At 42.0% G+C, this 18479-nt stretch overlaps 1 protein-coding gene across 1 annotated transcript in view; it reads right to left on the bottom strand.

Annotated features, from left to right (window-relative positions):
* The window catches only part of EPHA4 (EPH receptor A4), a 113386-nt gene that overhangs the window by 28891 nt on the left and 66016 nt on the right, over positions 1-18479 (bottom strand). Inside the window, exon 5 of the mRNA XM_075507377.1 lies at positions 15016-15354. Within this exon, the coding sequence (XP_075363492.1) occupies positions 15016-15354 (339 nt within the window). The remainder of the gene's footprint in view (positions 1-15015; positions 15355-18479) is intronic.

Genomic DNA, 18479 nt, shown 5'->3' with positions numbered 1-18479 from the left:
GTAAAGCGCCCCAGGTTATCCACCCACACTTGAAAATCCTGGCCGACATCATGTGAAGCAGTGTGACAGCTGAGCTTGGCCTCTTTTTCTCAATCCCTTCAATCAGCCGTAATACTTCTGCGCTAAACATTCCCTCCTCGTTACTAGAAATTACGCTGCTCAGGAAAAGCACCAGCTCGGCCACAGGATACTCTTGTAGGACACCTTCATCCCAAAATGACAGGCACAAGTGATCTTTCCTTTCTTTCCAGGCTCTGCAACCCAGTCACTGCCAAAGAGCTCCGAGAAAAACAAGTGACAAGCTCTCAAGCCTAGGGACCAGCTCACACCAGTTATGTTTGTAATGATGTGTTCATAAAGAAAGGGGCTAGAAAATGAGATTTCAAAGACTGTTAACACAGCATTATTATGTTTTAAACATTTCCTCTGTTTTAAAGTTTTCATTTCTTGCCTCTCCCAAAAGAACCTGCGCTGCAAATCTTGCCAAACCACAAAAGCTGGCTCTGACTTGCATCAAATCAAAAGCTTGAAGGAAAACCCAGGCTGTTAGCAGCAACAAATAGTAGTAGTTGAGGATTATTAGAGTGCTGTATTTTTACCACCCTACTCCAGCTTCAGTTCTTGGAGACATGCAGCAGCTGCTGAGGATTCACGAAGAGCCTGTGTATTTTCTGGGTTGCACATCCAGTTCTGTGACAGTTTTAGCACAGACTACTTCAGCATACCAGAATTGCTCTAATTTAGATCAAACCAATTATGGGAGCTGAGGTCTGACCACAGTTCCCTGTGGTTTACATCAGGAACTGCGATGAGACAGGGGTGACGAAGAAGATTTTGCACACCTAGGAGACAGCTCGTTCTGGCTATTAATTTCTGAGGACCAGCTCTTGACAGCAATACATTATTTTCAGGTACTGGCCCTCCAATTCTGAAGGCCAAATAATGATGTCAGCTAATGCAATGCACGTCTGGAGTAACTCCAGAGATCTGAATCTGCAACCTGCAATCCCAAAGATTGCCTTAAACCAAAAGACTATAGAATCTACATAGCATTTAGCAAGAGATCTGTATTACAACTCAAGCATGGGGTCTGTTTAGTCTGAGAACTGCTTGTTTTCTTTCTGCTAGCTTGCTAAGAAATCCTGTTGGCATGTTCTGACAAGGATAACTTAATAGTTGCCAACAGAAACATGGCAGAATACTGTGTATTTCCTGTATGTATGAATGCCAGTTTAAAACAAACAGGAAAACAAGTCTTTCAGTTGGAAGGCAATTTATAAAAATCTGTGTGAACATTACAACCACTTAAAAAAACCAGCACTGAAACATTTCTAAATGCTAACTAGAATGATTAACACAAGAAGGGTGAACGTACTTAGCACTGTGAATTGCTCTAAGAAACTCTAGAGCTGTAAGCAATTTGTTAAGATGGGGAATTAGTCAGCAGCTGTCTGACCTGAGCAGGTTTGGAGCCGCTGGTCACAAAGCAGGTCACGTTGCAGTTACTCTTCCCTCTAGTTGAGGTTAGAATCTGACCCAATATAAACAACAATAAATTTTGTAGCCTAAAGAAGCCAACACTGATGCTCCACTGCATTATATTGGATTGGGAGAAGCAGAGAAAATGGGCCACGCAGTCCAGACAAAGAGAGATTGCTGTAACTCTCAGAGTCCTCCTTTAGGGCCTGGACCAGTCACACTTAGAGGTAGGATCCCACGACCCAAATTTGGGTTGAACGCTTCTGGGAAGGACATGCTGTAATCATCCTCTTACTTCCCAGACGCCGGTACAGCAAGCACAGACCACCAGAAACCACTGATGCTGGGACACAATGTACCCCAGGGTACAGGGCTCTGGGGGAGCCAGAATGAGAAATTAGAGACCATAACCTCTAGTTATTAAAACAGATAATAATGTTGGAAACGGGGCATTCCCCAACCGCTCAAAATAAGTAGTCTGGAGCTCTGACCCACTTACCACCATTCCCTCAGGGCAACTCTGCCTCACCCATACACACTGCTGTTCCTCCTGGGAAGCCAGAGGTAGCCACCAGAGCTAATTCCTCCCCAGAAATAGCCTGTCCTTCACCTTTGTATTGCTGCACAGGAGGAGGATCTGCTGAGCTGCCTTTTCAAAACAAACTCCTCTACTCCCCCTCCAGCCCCTTCCACAAGGAAATCAAAGCTACCCTCAAAGACACATCAGATGCCCCCAAATGAGACCCCTGTCCCGTGCTCTAAGCCCTTCCTCAAGTCAAGCAACCATCCAGCTACTCCTCCTCCCATTTTCCCATCCTCCTGCCCACAGTCAGAGGAGTTAAGACATGTCTGCATATATTTCATGAGTCAACAGACAAAGGGGAAGAGCTGCTCTTAAATTGTACAGGACCAACGAAATAACTTACTGTATCTGTGCCCTGCAAACCACTTCTTGTGTGGAGCTTTCGAACCACTTACAATAGCATATCAACAATCCATAAAACAATACTGAAAATATTGACCCTGCTCTATTAATATCCCAAAGGGGCAACCCTTTGTCTCACGTTGCAAAGGACAGCTCTCACCTGATGCCTCATGTCTGTATCTATTAACAGAAAGCCTCATTTCTGCTCCTCGGTCCTTTCTTATACTTGCCACCAGGCCACCTGAGCATGTGGTTACCCCAACAGTTATGGAGTAAAGCTTAACCCACTATGGGGCAAATGTGTGATTTGGTACCCAAGGCAGCACATCTCCTAATGCCGTTCTCCTTGGTTCTCCCACAGTAACTTTTTGTTTACTTGAAACATGGATATCTAGATGATACATGTATGTGCTAAAAAACTTCCTTTGTCACTTACTTTCATCATTAAGAACATCAGATTTTATAAAAAGAGTTGCTTAAAAGCCTTTTTGAAATCCAGACGAATAACAGCCCCTGCCCTATATGCCACTAAGATGCTTTGGAAATACTGAAGTATCTTCTAAACAAAATAAATAAATAAATGTTATGACGCATTTTGCTAAAGCAGCATTCACTATTTTAATAAATAGATTTGGCCAGATTGTCTCATCTTGGCTTCTGAAGTGCTACGGTAATAGCAGAGAGTTAGGCTTTGCCATTTGGGTTTCTCAGATCAATCACCCAAAGTCAGAAATGGCAAGAATCTTGGAGGAAGAAAAGATAATAAAATTATAAACATTTTACTTCAACTGTGATACCCAGCTCCAACAGCAACTGCTGGCTCGGTGTCAAACATGTCCTCCTGAGCCTGCGGCAGCCAAAAGAATCAAAACCCAGAACTCACCTGACAATAAAAATCACAATTCCTGTCTTACCACTTAAGAGTAATAAATTGTTTCGAAGTCACCAAAGTTAAGGAACTTCACCTTTATTTACTTTAAGCTCCATCACACAGAGGAGGCTGGTGCAGAAGGTTTGCATTTACGTATTTACATTTCAGCTGAACAACCTATAAATTTTAATTATAGTTGATATTCAGAGCGTTCAGCTGGAACTCTCAGTAAAGTACCTTCTGTACAAAGGTTAGAGGGATTCGACATGATACGATCTCTGCCTCTGGGCTGTTGAGAAACTCTCGAGATTGAATCAAGGTTTAGGTTTTCTGGGCTCACATTAATAGCACTTTGTGAAGGACACTGGTCTGACAGCACTTGGAGATCCTCAGTTCTTCCAGGATGCTGCAAGACACCCTGCCATACTCCCCATTGAAGTTCCTCTTCTTCAGGGAAAAAAGATTCTCTGTGCTTTTGGAAAAGTACCACAGAGAATCGGACTGCAGCACGTCTAACTCTCACACTTGGAGCTTTTCTACCAGGTCCTCTCACTGGAACTGAATTAAGCCTCCTTTCCTTCATCTGCAACAGGCAAATTTCTTCAGGAAATTAAAAATCATTAATAGACCCGATGAGAGAGAAAACTATATTCTGCACACAGTGTTGCTGCAAAAAGCAAAGCTACCTGAAGTTTGCTGTTCAGTTAAAAAAAAAAAAAAAAAAAAAGTGATGAGGGACAAACTGTGGAAGTCTTAAGCTTCCTGAAACACATAAACCTTAAAATTAAAATCTTAGTTCATGATGTCAGTAACCGATTACATCATAGGTAGCACATAATTAAATTTATAAAGGGGTTTCATTATTTTGGTTTTATGCCGGATACTGAAAACTAGTGCATTATTCATTTAAAAATTGTGTCAATTAGAAAAACCCCAAATGGAATAAGCAATTAAATATTAAAGGTGGCTGCCTCAGTGGAAAACAGTCAGAAAGATAATTGGTAAAGTTTCCTGTGCAATGCAAGTGCCATTACAAAGTCTGAACAATTTCAATCCTAAAATAAATAAATAAATAAATAATCAATCTCGTGAGGTTATGAAGATTTGGAGTTGTACAAAGAAATCAGCCATGTTTATTTCCTGGAGGAGTACTGAGCTACAGTCTGGGCAAATAAAAGCCGATGAAAACAATAATCCTAAATTAGCTCAGCAATTGCATAGATGGGTCTGTATTCCGAGTCTGGACCTTCATTTTCAGTCCCAGATTCATAGCAGACAGGACACTGAGAGCCTGCCCTGACTCCTGATGAGAAGATCTCTGCAGCAGGTCTCTCCTCCCCTCCGAGGCCAGGACCCCAAAGGGTACTTACAGGGTGGAACTGAGAAGTGCACAGGATGGGGACTATGAGGAAAAACATAATCTTCATTCAAAACCTGCAGTTCAAAAATAATTTCTTCTTCCAACAGCATGCAAAGCACTTTTCAGTGTTATGTCTCTCCTCCCTGTAAGGTTCATGGTTTTGGTTTTAGTTCAGTTTTGTCATCAACAGGTCCAAAAATTTGATTACCTTCTCATTTGATCCAGATGAAGCTGGTAACTTCCATTTAAGGATGTCAGACTGAAAATAAGCTAGGAAACTCCTGTGCTACAGAGCCCCTCTAACATGTGATGTCCGCAGCTTGTCGTTGTAACAAATATTAAAAAAAATATTCTCTGGTTAAAGAAAAATGCCACATCTGTAAGCAGTGCTAAAGAAGTCCACTCTCTTCAAATCAGTTCTTCTCAGTACTTGCATAATTGCAGTTTTAACGCTCAGCATAGGCAGCAGTGAAAGCAAACAGCTGAAACGCTCTTGGAAAGGCACTGCTGGGTTTGCACATCATGTCTGAAATACAACGGAGAGCCCACAAATCTCTGCAGCTCCTACAGGACTCCCCTTGGCCACTCTGTCCCAGGGTGCCCAGGCAGCTTGAAAAACACGGGATTTAACACTCAGCCACTTACATATTCCAGTCACTATCTGTCTTATTTATGTGCATGCACAATATCCTGAAAAACTAGAAGGGAGGCTGCAGCCATTCCATCTGCATTCCCTTTTATGCTAAGAAAGATAAATTGAGGCTGATTCAGAGGACAGATTTAAAGAACGCAGTATGTTATCGAGACAACCGCAATCTTCCCAGGGAGTCGTTGTAGTGGGTTGTCTTGAGATCATGCCTTTATTTGTTTGCTAAAATAAATGGACACCACACAAAACTCAATTCATATACGAGACATCTTTTCCAGCCCCACTATACCTTCCTATTTTGCTTAGCCAAAACTGTCTTATTCTGTTATTTATTGATGGGACCATTTAATGGCACATAGAAAATTAAAAATAATAAAAAGCTAATTAAAAACTTCAGTGCTTTCCTTTTAGTCTTCAGTAATCTATGGAACTGAAAGACATTTATATCCAAAGCACATTACAGTTTAAGGGTTTTTCTGTCTGTAATAATCCATGGATACTTTCAATGGATTTTAATACAGACAAAACTAAAGAGATTTTATGGAACAGTAGAAGTATTTAATAAAATATCAGAATCAGTCAATGGTCTTTTTAAGACTAGGTGATAGAATTCGATAGCAGGGATAAAAGTCCTAATAAATTCTGCAGGAACAGTTCAGAAGACTGAGAGAAAAGTTATTATTTCCTTTTAAATTAACAGCAGGACTTTTCCATAAGGGATGTTTTGAAATACAAATGACCAGAGGAATAAAATACAAATGCTTGAGCTTCCTCTCTAGACTGTATTTAAAAAAATAAATCCAAAACCACAATCAACTTTTTTTATCATCAGTTTACAAATCACAACTTTCAGAGACCCCAAATCCATTCTCGGAGTGCACTATTAAGAGTTCTGGGACTCTGGTTCTTGAATTTAGTAATGAAGGCAGATTACCTTAATCTAAGGAGACGCCATGAAATCCTTCAAGTAGATGCAGATAGAGGCTACGCATTTGCCTGCTTTGTTTGGGAGGGGAAGCCCACTGGAGCCCTGCCATAATAACAAAGCGCTCCCTGCACACCAGTTCACACGTGGGGCTAAATCTGAAGTGACGTTTCTCAATGAAAGGAGCAGTATTCACTCGTGTGCTCAGCATTTTGATGTCCGCCAAAATCTGGCAAACATTATTATAGAAATCCAGCAGGCATACCACAGCTCTATTTAGTCCTCATGGTTCAACGCAATGCTATGCAAAAAAATAAATAAATAACAGGCTGCCTTGGGATGGCATTCTGGGAGTACGGTTTCATGCATATGGATGGACTCGACACACATTTTGCAACTCCCCATAAAGGACAGGATATCGGAACCAAAGGGGGCTGCTTTACCCACCCTTGTGGGGTCAGTTCAGCATCCTGCCCTCCAAACTATGAGCCAGTGCAGAAAGTTTGTGGGCTTCAGGGACTAGCAATGTTTATTTATGCTACTCTGCATGGCATTTTAATTAGTAACTGTGCGGATTTAAAACCTTTGAATGGACACACAGGGGCAGTTGTGCAGCCTAGCTTTTGTGTTTCCACTCTCTCAAAAAAATCCTGTTTGAGGACATCAGCAGGGGGTTAATGGAAGCTTTGATAAAGTTCTCCGAAGCCTTTTATTGTTGCTCAACTACAGACCGGACTCTGCTGTCTCTCTGGCTGCTTTCCAATTAATTTAGTCAGCTGCAAAAACAACTAGAAAATTTAGAAGCCCACCTAAACATTTGGTAGCCACAAACGTTCTTGGGCAAAATCTCCTTCCACATGAAAATATTTCCTTGCCAATTGTTTAAGGGAAGCGCTCAGACTGGACGGCAAGCTTCACGAATGTGAAATGTCAGTGCACTGCCAGCAAAAGGAAATGCGCAGTTAAATAGTCCACAGCAAATAAAAGCTCCAGGACCGTATCTTCATCTCTGTCAGTTTGGTAACTATTCATCTGTACCGATCAGAATTTGATCTGATTTGATGCCTCCTAAAAGTAAATCTATATAATTTAAATATGGTCAACGCTATCCAGTCCTGAAATTAAACGCCTTCTTCCCCAGGAGGATATGTAACTAACCTCCATTTTCCATAGCAAACCATGAGATCTTTTTAAAAATGTGACCAAACTTTCATTTAAATGCTGCAATTATTTCTTGGCTCTATCTGACATGCAACTTGTCTAAGCTGTTCGCTGAACCCTGAAGCTCGTTATTTACTAAGGATCTTTAGAAAGCACTTTTTTTTTTTTCCTTCCGACCAAGACTTGTATCCCCCACCTTGAATACAAATTCATGGAAATGGGTGGTGCAGATGGCTTTGCCAGCAAGCAGGCAGTTGTTATTTTAATTATTATTTCTTTGTGGAAAGCTGTAGTTACCTTAAAATAATAATTTAATCCCTCCCAACAATAGTTTTCCCGGTTTTGTTTTTAAGATGGGAGCACGTATGCTTATAACTACGCATTTATTACAGGCCATCAGTTAAAGCCTGTGCAGGAACACAGAGTTGTTAATAAGAAACTCCCACTTGCATCTGCCAGCTTGGAGAAGCTCCTTACTCAGACACATTATCTTACATACGTAACTAAACCTGCAGTACAAGAAATCTGAAGTGGTCAACACATGACATCTCTGAGGCTCTGAGAAATCTCATGCTCAACACTGAAATTTGCCCATCCAAAAGAATTCCTAACTGTTTGCTTCCATGCAATTCCCAAATTTCTTGCATTGGGAACACTTATCTTCTTTCTGGATCTCCCACCGCATTTATATTTGAAAGGTCTGTGGTTTCCCAAAATACATTATTTGGTTTGCTTCAGAAGTCCTCGCGGTAACTCCCTTGGATGTAAATCTTCAGACAGCAAAAGCCAAAACACAACTCCCTCGGAGAAACAAAGCGAGGGAAGAATGAGGCAGGTCGTTGTCCTGCACAACCTGGCAGGTCACCTCACCGATTACGGCAGTTGAAACCCTACAACAGCTGACATCTTGTCCCAACCCTTCTGCTTGAAAATGTGTGTACAGGGCAGATTGCTGCTTATGTCTAGCAGATAAATGTGAAGCCTTAGAAACCACACTGGTTTAGATTGAAAATGAGAAAGTTGCATACAATTAGCCTGGAATTCTGCAAGATGCTGCAACAAATCACTCGGAGTGTCACGCTCATGGATCACCCCTTTTTCAAGTCCCTGCTTACTAGTTTTGAATCTCTTCCCCTATTGAATTCACGCTTGACACAGCTCCATTTGAGGAACAAGGAGACTGCTGATCCATCATCCTTAGTACAAACACCTTTAAAGCAAAATAAAAACACCCCTTTGCAACTCCCCTTTTCCATTATCCTGACATTTTGCAGAAAAAAGAATGCAACACCTAGAAGTATCACACATAACATCCTATGCTCTGCACATCTGGCATGTATCCAGATGTCTGCGAAGAGATTATTTTAAATCAGGTTTGTGGGGAACTGGGTGGCCAGGGTGCTGTGACTGTTGTGTTTTCTAGTTTATACACACCCAGCTACGTGCACTAGTTTCCTCCCGGGTTTGTGTGCCTGTAAAAGGACTCCTGGAACAGGCTATTTGTATCCTTTGGCCGCAGGAAACAAGTAACTGGAAAGGGTGGGACCATGCTGGTAGCAAGTACTTTGAAAAAAAAACAACAAAAAAAAATTGAATCAACTCCTGGACTACTGGGAAGGCTACAGCCAGGTACTGCTGTGCCCAGCATCTGGAGTGCCACACGCTCCTCTGTTTAGGCAAAAACATGAACTTGCCCACATTCACAGCTTCCAGGTTAGGCCATTCAACGCTTTCCAACTAGTCCAAAACACTCACCTAGTAACAGCCTGTCCCAGCACCTTAATCCTGCCCTCCATAACGCCCTAAACTTCACCAGCACTAGCCTATCCTCGCACCACCCAAGGGAGCCAGGCAGGGAGGGGGACTGGCAAACCCACCAGCCCCGAAAGGGGAGCTGACCTGCACGAGCTTCCCAATATCCTCAGCAGGCACTAGGGAAGGGTGATGTCAGAACAGAAAATGACTTATTTTGCCAGCTTAGACTATTTCAGAGGGTCTGTGAAACTCTAACACAACTGTATGATGAATCCTGTCTTCAAGTTCACAGAGCTCCTTCCCTGACTATTTGGAGATGACGTCTTCCTTGGGGTAATATGGCCCTTTAAAATTATGTTTCAACACAACAATAAACAGCTCGTCATCAGGACTGCATTAAAAAAAGGAAAATTTTTGCAAGAGCTGAGCATAAAACTATAGCACTCTGAACAACTACAGCCCTTGCTATTTTGGAAAGAAAAATTCACTTCTTTTACCTTCTCCCTATCAATAAGATTCTCAATATGCACATAAATATCACCACATAAAAAATAAAAAAATGTTATGCTCCCTCTCAGCGAACAGAAATGATTGACTGTTATTTATACTGAAACCAGGACTATACTCGGAGAACATGATGGAGTTTAGAGAATCAGATGGATCGATTGATCTTCAGAGTATCTGTTAATTTTATTTTCCAGTAGTAGTTTAAGGGTATTCATGCAGTCACCTAAAGAAAGCTCTGTGACTGAAATCTACTTAACAATGTCTTTTGATGTTTCACTACAGAGCAATTCTTTATAGATAAGTTATAAATATCCAGGAAAGTAGCACATTAAAAAGAAAATACCGAAAACCTTAGGTTTCCTGGCCTTGGCATGTTTTGCTTTTGATCTGCCTGAGCACCTATTACTTTGTCGATACGAGGCCTGCACATGGACTAAGGGCAATGTATGTCCATGAATTTTTACTGACTGCAAATTTAGCTCTGCACAGCTAAACCACACTGGCAGAATGTAAGACCTTATATGCATTTTCTGTGCTGTTCTGTACAACACGTGAGGAATGCTAATCAGCATTTGAAAGGAAACGTGGGCTTTCAAAGAAGACCCACCGAAACGCAAAATGGGAATATATATTCCCCTACCAAAAAGTCCAGTAGAACTTGTGAGTCATCTGGAAGCAAGTAACTCCCACTTCCTTCCCCCCCCGCCATTTCTAACTTAAAACACAATCATCCTCAGAGGATCAGGATCTTTCAGATTTTTTTTTCCTTTTAGCAGTGGAATTAAGAACATAAACAACAAACAAACCTAAAGGCAAAATAAACCTGAGTAACGGTTGACATTTTCCTTCCCAGCACTGAATGTCAGTATTTCGGGTTCATCACAGTTTAGTCACCGCAACTGCAACCTGTCCCAGAAGAACACTTGATTCACGCAGGTCTTCTCAGTGGTGCTCAAGTCCTGGTGGCACCGTGATCCATTTTAGTTCCTGCCTGGAAATGGATACTGAACAACCGCAGGGCTCTGCGTGATGGTGAGGGACCGCGGGAGCATACAGAAGAGGGGGGGAAGGACTGCAGCATAGCCAGCCACATCGCTCTGCCTCCGAGATGAAGCAGCTTGGAGACAGGCAAACAGACAGCTGGACAGGCAAGGTGTGGGGGATCGCAGAGACAAAGGAGCCAGGGAGAGGAGCGAGAACAGAAAGAGGGAAAAACGGGACAGAGAGCCTGAGAGATTCATAAGAAAGATCAGTTCTTGATCCTGAGCACAGGCAGCTTGAATACATCCACTCTGACGCAATGGGAGAAAGAGTAAGTTTATTTCTTTATACTCTATTTTCATCCTAATTGGCACATTCTGCCTCCATCTAGCTGTGCTGGTCCACTTAAGGAAGCACAGAGCCCAAGGTAACCTAACAAGGTCACAAATCACCACGCAGTCTGTTTATTCAGAAATATCAACTGTTTCAACTCCAACACGCAAAGGAGCAAGACGGACACCCATCCCTCATAAAACATGAACAAAAAGAAGGGAGGGAAGCAAGCACAGCATAAAGCGTTTGGATTTTAAATCCCATTTAGAGCTTGTGTAGGCTTCCCCCCACCACTGCTCCCCTGCCTTATAAATGCCTTTAGCATCCGTGCAAAACCTTGTCCTTGCAGTGCTGCCCCTCGGACATGCACACAGACTAACTTACCAGTGAACCCGGCTGCCAGGTTGGAGACCTGAACAGCTCGTCTGTAACCTTTAATAAAAATATAAACTGTTCAGTGCGTCTTCAAAAAATAAGCTTCCTGCTTGCTGTGAACAAGGTCTCTATTGAGAGATTTACTTTTAATTTTGAACAGCTTCGCAGCATTATCCTTAGCGGAAAAAAAAGAGCCCGGAGATTTTTGAGCTATTCAGTCAACTGCCTGGTAGGGTTTCTCATTGAAATTAGCTTCTCCTAGCAGCATTGCATGAGAATTGCTGGTTTGCATCTCTACCACAAGTCATTTCACATTTTTAAAAGATGGACAAAGTGCTGATTTCATTTGATCGAAAACAGAAAGCCACAAAAGTCACCACTGCTGGTGGAGACCCTTAATATCAGCATTTCCCAGTACTCATTGAGCTAAGGGCACTGGCTCCAAATTTCAACAGCTCAGTGTTCCATCCTTTGCTTTTTTAATTTCTTTTTAATCTTTTATGGGAAAAGAGTGGTGGTTCCCATCTCAAAAAACTTAAAAAAAAAAAAATATTATACTAAATATGTAGAATAGCAAGCTGAATTCACCATTCAAAATTTTTAAAATGTCACAACATTGAAGTATTTGACTAAGACATAGAAATTTTTACTTGGTTCAAAGCCTGAAATTTAGCTTCTCTCTAAAAAAAAAAGCTATAAAAACCAGGACCTTTTCGAAGGAAGCAGGAAAAATACTTTTCCAAATGCTTTTTGATCCTACTTTGAATGGCAAAAGCTTATTTTCATTTAAACATTTTTCTACAGTATTGGAAACTGAAAAGAGTTTCTAAGCAAAGGGGGAAAGTAAACTGCCTCATTTCATTATCTCCAGGAGTAAAATGGCAAAAGCAAACAAAAAAACACCTGTGCCTTTCAACTGCACCTTTTATGTCATTGCAACACATTTCTTCAATTTTGTACTGAATATACCAGTAACTGATTTCTCATTGCTTTCTGTCCATCTCCAAATGCATACCTTCTGTAGGGGCTGGCACCAATGCAAGCAAACATACAAATATACGGATTTCTGATTCTGACAGCAAAAACTACGTTCTAAAATTTCTGTATATTTTCTTCAGATTATATTGTCACACATTTGGAAGGTCAATTTGAGACTGCTGTTAAGGGAAGGATTTCCTGGTCCCTTGCATACTTATCATCCTTACTGAATTTAACTCAAAGATGCACCTCTTGCAAACAATTCTAGCAAATTCCCCAGGATACGACCCAAAAGCACTGCTCATATCTAAAGAACTAAAGCACCACATTAACAACATTTTTTTTTCTATCAAATGTTGGAAAGCACAAGCATAGATAGCAAAAACAATAAAGTCATTTACAGATTTTCAGTGTTGGTAGTTTCATTTTTATTAGAAAAACAGGGAAAGAGTGTTATTAAAGGAGGAGCTTGGCTCTAATATGAATTTAGAAATTGCTGCAAAGAAACCAAGGCAGCTTTACATTAGTGTGAGAAAGGTGCAAGATCAAAACCAAGCCTGTGGCAGTGCTCTATCATGACATGATTTCTTTATAATGAAATATAGTGGAAGAAAATGAGTGGCACAAGAATTTTAATGCACCCCAGACACACATTTACAATGATTAAACAGATCAGTACTTGTAAAACCCAAGGGTCCAACTTTACAAACCTTTACTCAAGCAAGCAGTTTCACTGAAATCAATGGGATTATTTGCATATGTAAGGACTATTTCTCTCAGTTGAGATCTGTAGGTTTAGGCCACACATTTCTATTTAGATCTTCTACGCAGCAGAATATACAAAGTCATATGAAGAACGGGAGAACACCGGCACCTTGGAGTTAATTTTCATTTGTACCAGCACAGTTTTCTCCGGCCCTCTGAAGCATTTGATAGACTGGGCATGTTTCATAATTGGAAATGTTGGCAAAAATACAAATTTCCTGATGTGAAGAACTGCTACTCATGGATAATAAACAAAATCAATTCTTATTTGCATATTCAATCAGATTTCGGTTTGCATATTAAAGCATAAGATGGTAGAATTTTCACACGGTAGATGGATCCCACTCACTTATTCATGCATATATGCATCCACTAATCCTTACACATGCCAAAATCAGTCAGAAATACTCTCTTTGCTAGGCATTCATAGCACAAAACCACTGTTCCTGCTGCTGTTCTCAACCTTCTCTTTTCGTATAGCGTATGACAGCATTCTCCCGCAGCTTTCTCCCAAGACTCTTTAATAGCCCCTGTTCTCTATTAGTCGTCTTTCACTAGGTAAAGCGATAGTTTGAATTTTTGACTCATAATTTGAAAGGGATGCTGTCAACTGTATGTGTAAAGAACAAAAAACACTGGACCAGATTTTCAAAGGAGCTTCAGTGTGGACTTGACAATTTTGCTTGTAACTGTCACTGCAAAATTGAATGTATCTCTCACTGTTAATATTGAAGTGTTCTGGACTACAGCTAAAATTTGTAGATTTAGACTATGCATACCTGTTTTTCACATGCATCTACTAGGAAACAGAATTCAAAACATTTATATAGTCCAGTACTATCAAAATATAAAACATTAATATTGTCCCATACACCATAAGTCTAATGATAAATGATAACCCTGTAAGCTACGCTCTAAGGTGCTGAATGCCTGCAACATCTGTGGGACTTGAAGGCAATCAGTGCCGTGAGCGACTAGGTAACAGGTTTGACGGTCTTGTAGCCAGTCTGACAGTCTGAATAGCTGATTTGCATACAGAAGAGTATCCTATTTAAATGTATATAATTTGGTGCATTAAATTAAAAATTCAACTGGAACCCTGTGCTTGAAACACTAGCTAGCTGCAAACAACAACTGTTTTCATGTAATTAAAGAAAAAATCATACAAATGATCATCAAAACTAAACCACAGTCTGCTGCAGCAGTCTTTACTAGGTCAAGCGCAGGGGACTGAAAAAAGTAGAACTGGCTACGGTATCTGAAACAATCAGGTCTAAACAGAAATGGTACTTCACTCTCCCAGATGAGTGAAATGCAAAACTCAGCCAGCATGAAGATAAAAGCTCATATAGGATTTCTAAAGTAATGCCAGCTCTGATCAATTGTTAGCAGCAGGTTAAGGAGGTATTTATTTAACAAGAGGACAGAATCTAATTGACTTTGCAGGGAGAGGAGAGAGAGCAGGCAGGCAAGGGAGCACCAGCCCATTCTTCTTTTTGACTCTTACACAGCCCTTTTTGGAAGGAGGCAGAAGCACAATCCTGGGCTTCCTGAGTGCGTATTTTACCCTCTGTAAACACCAAGGGCATATTCGTGTCCATGTGCAGGCTCTCCCCTACAAAGGGCCGAGCCGCTGGCGGCCCTGGCTCTGTCCCCTCACGTCACCCAGGGCAGCTGTGCTGTTCTGCTTCTGCAGAATGCCTCCCAGTGTCTTTGCAGCGTGCTGCAGCAGAGCTCTGCTCCCAGCTACAGGAGTCAAACCCTCCTCTGTTTTTCTAGCTCTAAAGAATTTAAACTATCCATATAAATAAGCAGAAAATAAGGGTTTGGCCCAGTTCCGCATCTTAGGGCTCCTTGCATTCATTTGCTAATGCTAAATGTAATGGAAATCACAGCTTTCCTAAAAAACAGGCAGAAGAGAGAGGAAGAGAATTTGTGTTTAGGTTCCTACCCGCTTGGTTAGTTGTCACAGTGACTGACACAGCTTGGTCCTGGCTGGGATTTTGCTTGGACACTCCATTCACCGCCCAGACTTCAAAGGTGTAGTTAGTGTGTGCCAGGAGGTCAGTAATGGAGACTTTGGTGGTTTTCAAGCTGTTCTGCTGGGGGCTGAAGTGCACACCACTGCCACAGGACCGGCAGCGGCTGAGGTCGCCAGCACCACACCTCTTGCATACCACATTGTAGGAGATGTCTTCCCGACCACCTTTGTTCTGGGGGGGGCTCCACTCCAAGTTCACCGACGTCTCATTGACATTGGAAATCAGGTTCTGGGGAGCAGATGGAGGGCCTAGAAAGAAAAAGTCCACATGTTTTTAGAAACTGGAAAAACCTTACATAGTATCTTCAGACTTAGGATTCTGGGTGATAGTGAGTGTGTGCAACTCCCAGTTAAGTCAAGGACAGCGGAGACCACACAGAATTTTACTTCTCCATGTTCCTAATGAAGGTGAAAAATTAACCAGTAAGTCAAACTCTGATCTCTTCATCTGATGAATTAACACTATTTTCCAGCTCTAAATGAGCCTGAAAGCCCAGTATTGCAACTAAACAAGTGGTTTTTTTTCACTTTCGCTATTTATACTTGTTATGAAAAACTTTAAAATTACATATTTTACATTCATTTTTCCATGATCTCCCAAGCAAAGCATCAAATGCACAAACTCCTGCTTCACTTGAGATTTTCAAGGTTCCCCATTACCTACAGGCATACTCTCATTGAAATCGTTGATCTCCTGATATTTTTTTCTTAAGAATAGAAGTGCAATATTTTTCAGAAAAGTTTATGTCAGATCGCATTCACTAAAGCCCATCAAGCAGCGAGCTAGACATGACACTTTGGGATACAGGAAGGAGATTTGAGTAGAAAACTGGACACAGAACTAAGGCTTTGAAGGACAGAGAATAAAGGTTACAATAGGGGAGTGCTGGAGAATGCGAAAGAATCGGGGAGGAAAATACAGTGAGCAGCTGAAAGAAGAGCCGATACAAGAAAACTGGTCAGGAACAAGAAACCATACAGAAAGCTTGGAAATAAGGCTGAATCAGAGACATACGGTCAGCTCTTGCACCACAGGGACAGGAAACTTTAAGACTCGTAAACAGGCTGCCAAAGAGTTCCCAGCTGGTTCCAGCATGGGGACTATGGGATTTGGGGACAGAGCCGAAGCAGGCTGGGGAGGACCTCCCTGGGCAGGAGAGGGGCAGAGCCGGGTGCAGGGAAGGGGCGGCAGGAGCAGCGCAGAGCCCGCAGGAAGCAGCTCCTCCCAGCACCTTCAGCAACCCGCTGGGACTGTAATGGTCGGTACTGCCCAACCGGGCAACCTGCCTCCAGCAGTGCCCTGCCTCGCTCTGTAACCAACACACAGGCAGAAATCTTATTTATATGCTTAAATCCCCACAGGCCCAAAACCAATAAGCACACTGAAAATGCAGAAGAGCTAATCCTGTGACTCTTAATCTAATTTCAATACAGTTGAGGTGAGACACACTTTTTGTACCCTTAAATTTAACAAGCATGATTCAGAGCAACCCCATGAAACAGATGGGTATTTTATACATCACAGAAAGCTTCACTGATCATCAAAAGGCAGCCTATTCTGGGGTAGAGCACGAGGGCGCTCTGACTACGCACACAATATTTTGGGACAGGACATAAGGTAAATACTGTATCCAATAGAAATGAAAGAGTGAGAATGAAGCTCGCTACATGTAATGATCCAAACCAGAATACAGTAAAAATAGCAGTCGTTAGTAATTACTCATAGTTAGAGCTTTAAATACAAATATTATTACCAGAAAAATACTGGAAATAATTTTGTAGAAAGTCACAAATTCAATTTTTATTCAAGACACAGGAAAACTTGTGAAAGCTTCTTAAATTTTATCAAAATACATTTGATGGTTGGATTCAAAAAAAGTTCAACCAAATCTCCTGGCAGAAAAGGAAGAGAAAGAGAAAGCTCTGGCAAGTTTCATTCCAGGTTTTCCATTCCTCTTATTTGCCAAAGGTTATGAAACCAGAAAAAAATTCAGCCAGCACCAATAGTTTCATTAAGTGTATAAATAAATCAATCATAATCTCTCGTATGCCAAAGGTACAAAAACAGCCATCAGGGTAAAATGGGAACTGAATACATCATGGTGAAATTCTGCTGAAATTACAAAGTGACTCAAGTGTAGCAGCAAAGAGATTAAGCCGTTAAGAGGTGACTATGGTGAAGATTAATTCTGCCTGCCTCGATTCATCAGATGCATCTAAAAGGAAGCCTGAGACCTGAGCACAACGTGGAGGACAAGGTTTTGAGGGCTGCATCATGTCCTTGGGTCTGTGCTTGAAGCCGCCAGGATGTAACACATGTTCAACAGGAGACAGGACTTTTATTTTAGGAAAGGCAGGTAGGTTAAGAAAAGAGTCTTAAATTACATAGACATCAAATGTATCTACTTATCGTCAGTACCTAAATGAAAGGCCTCTGCTGCAACAGCAGCTGAGCAAGGATTCTCTCTGCTCACTTCAGAAATACAAAATTAATATATTCATTTCACAGAATCGCAGAATTGTACAGGTTGGAAAAGACTTTTAAGATCATCAAGTCCAACTGTAAACCTAACACTACCAAGACCACCACTACGCCGTGTCCCTAAGCTCCTCATCCAAACGTCTTTTAAATACCTCCAGGGATGGCGACTCAACCACTTCCCTGGGCAGCCTGTTCCAAGGCTTGATAACCCTTTCAGTGAAGCAAAATCTCCTAATATCCAGTCTAAACCTCCCCTGGCACAACTTGAGGCCATTTCCTCTCGCCTATCACTAGTTACCTGGGAGAAGAGACCAACCCCCACCTCTCTACAACCTCCTTTCAGGGAGTTGTAGAGAGCAAGCAATAAGGTCTCCCCTCAGCCTCCTTTTCTCCAGGCTAAACAACCCCAGTTCCCTCAGCCGCTCCTCATCAGACTTGTGCTCCAGACCCTTCACCAGCTTCATTGCCCTTCTCTGGACACGATCCAGCACCTCAATGTCTCTCTTGTAGTGAGGGGCCCAAAACTGAACACAGTATTCGAGGCGCGGCCTCACCAGTGCCGAGTACAGGGGCACAATCACTTCCCTAGTCCTGCTGGCCACGCTGTTCCTGATACAAGCCAGGATGCCATTGGCTTTCTTGGCCACCTGGGCACACTGCTGGCTCATATTCAGGCGGCTGTCAACCAACACCCCCAGGTCCTTCTCTGCTGGGCAGCTTTCCAGCCACTCTTCCCCAAGCCTGTAGCATTGCACAGGGTTGTTGTGGCCCAAGTGCAGGACCCAGCACTTAGCCTTGTTGAACCTCATACAATTGGCCCCAGCCCATCGATCCAGCCTGTCCAGGTCCCTCTGCAGAGCCTTCCTCCCCTCAAGCAGATCAACACTCCCAC

This window comes from Mycteria americana, chromosome 7 (assembly GCF_035582795.1).
Source record: "Mycteria americana isolate JAX WOST 10 ecotype Jacksonville Zoo and Gardens chromosome 7, USCA_MyAme_1.0, whole genome shotgun sequence".
Lineage (NCBI taxonomy): Eukaryota > Metazoa > Chordata > Aves > Ciconiiformes > Ciconiidae > Mycteria > Mycteria americana.
The sequence above is the reverse complement of the archived record's forward strand: the minus strand, read 5'-3'. Positions and strand labels throughout refer to the sequence as shown.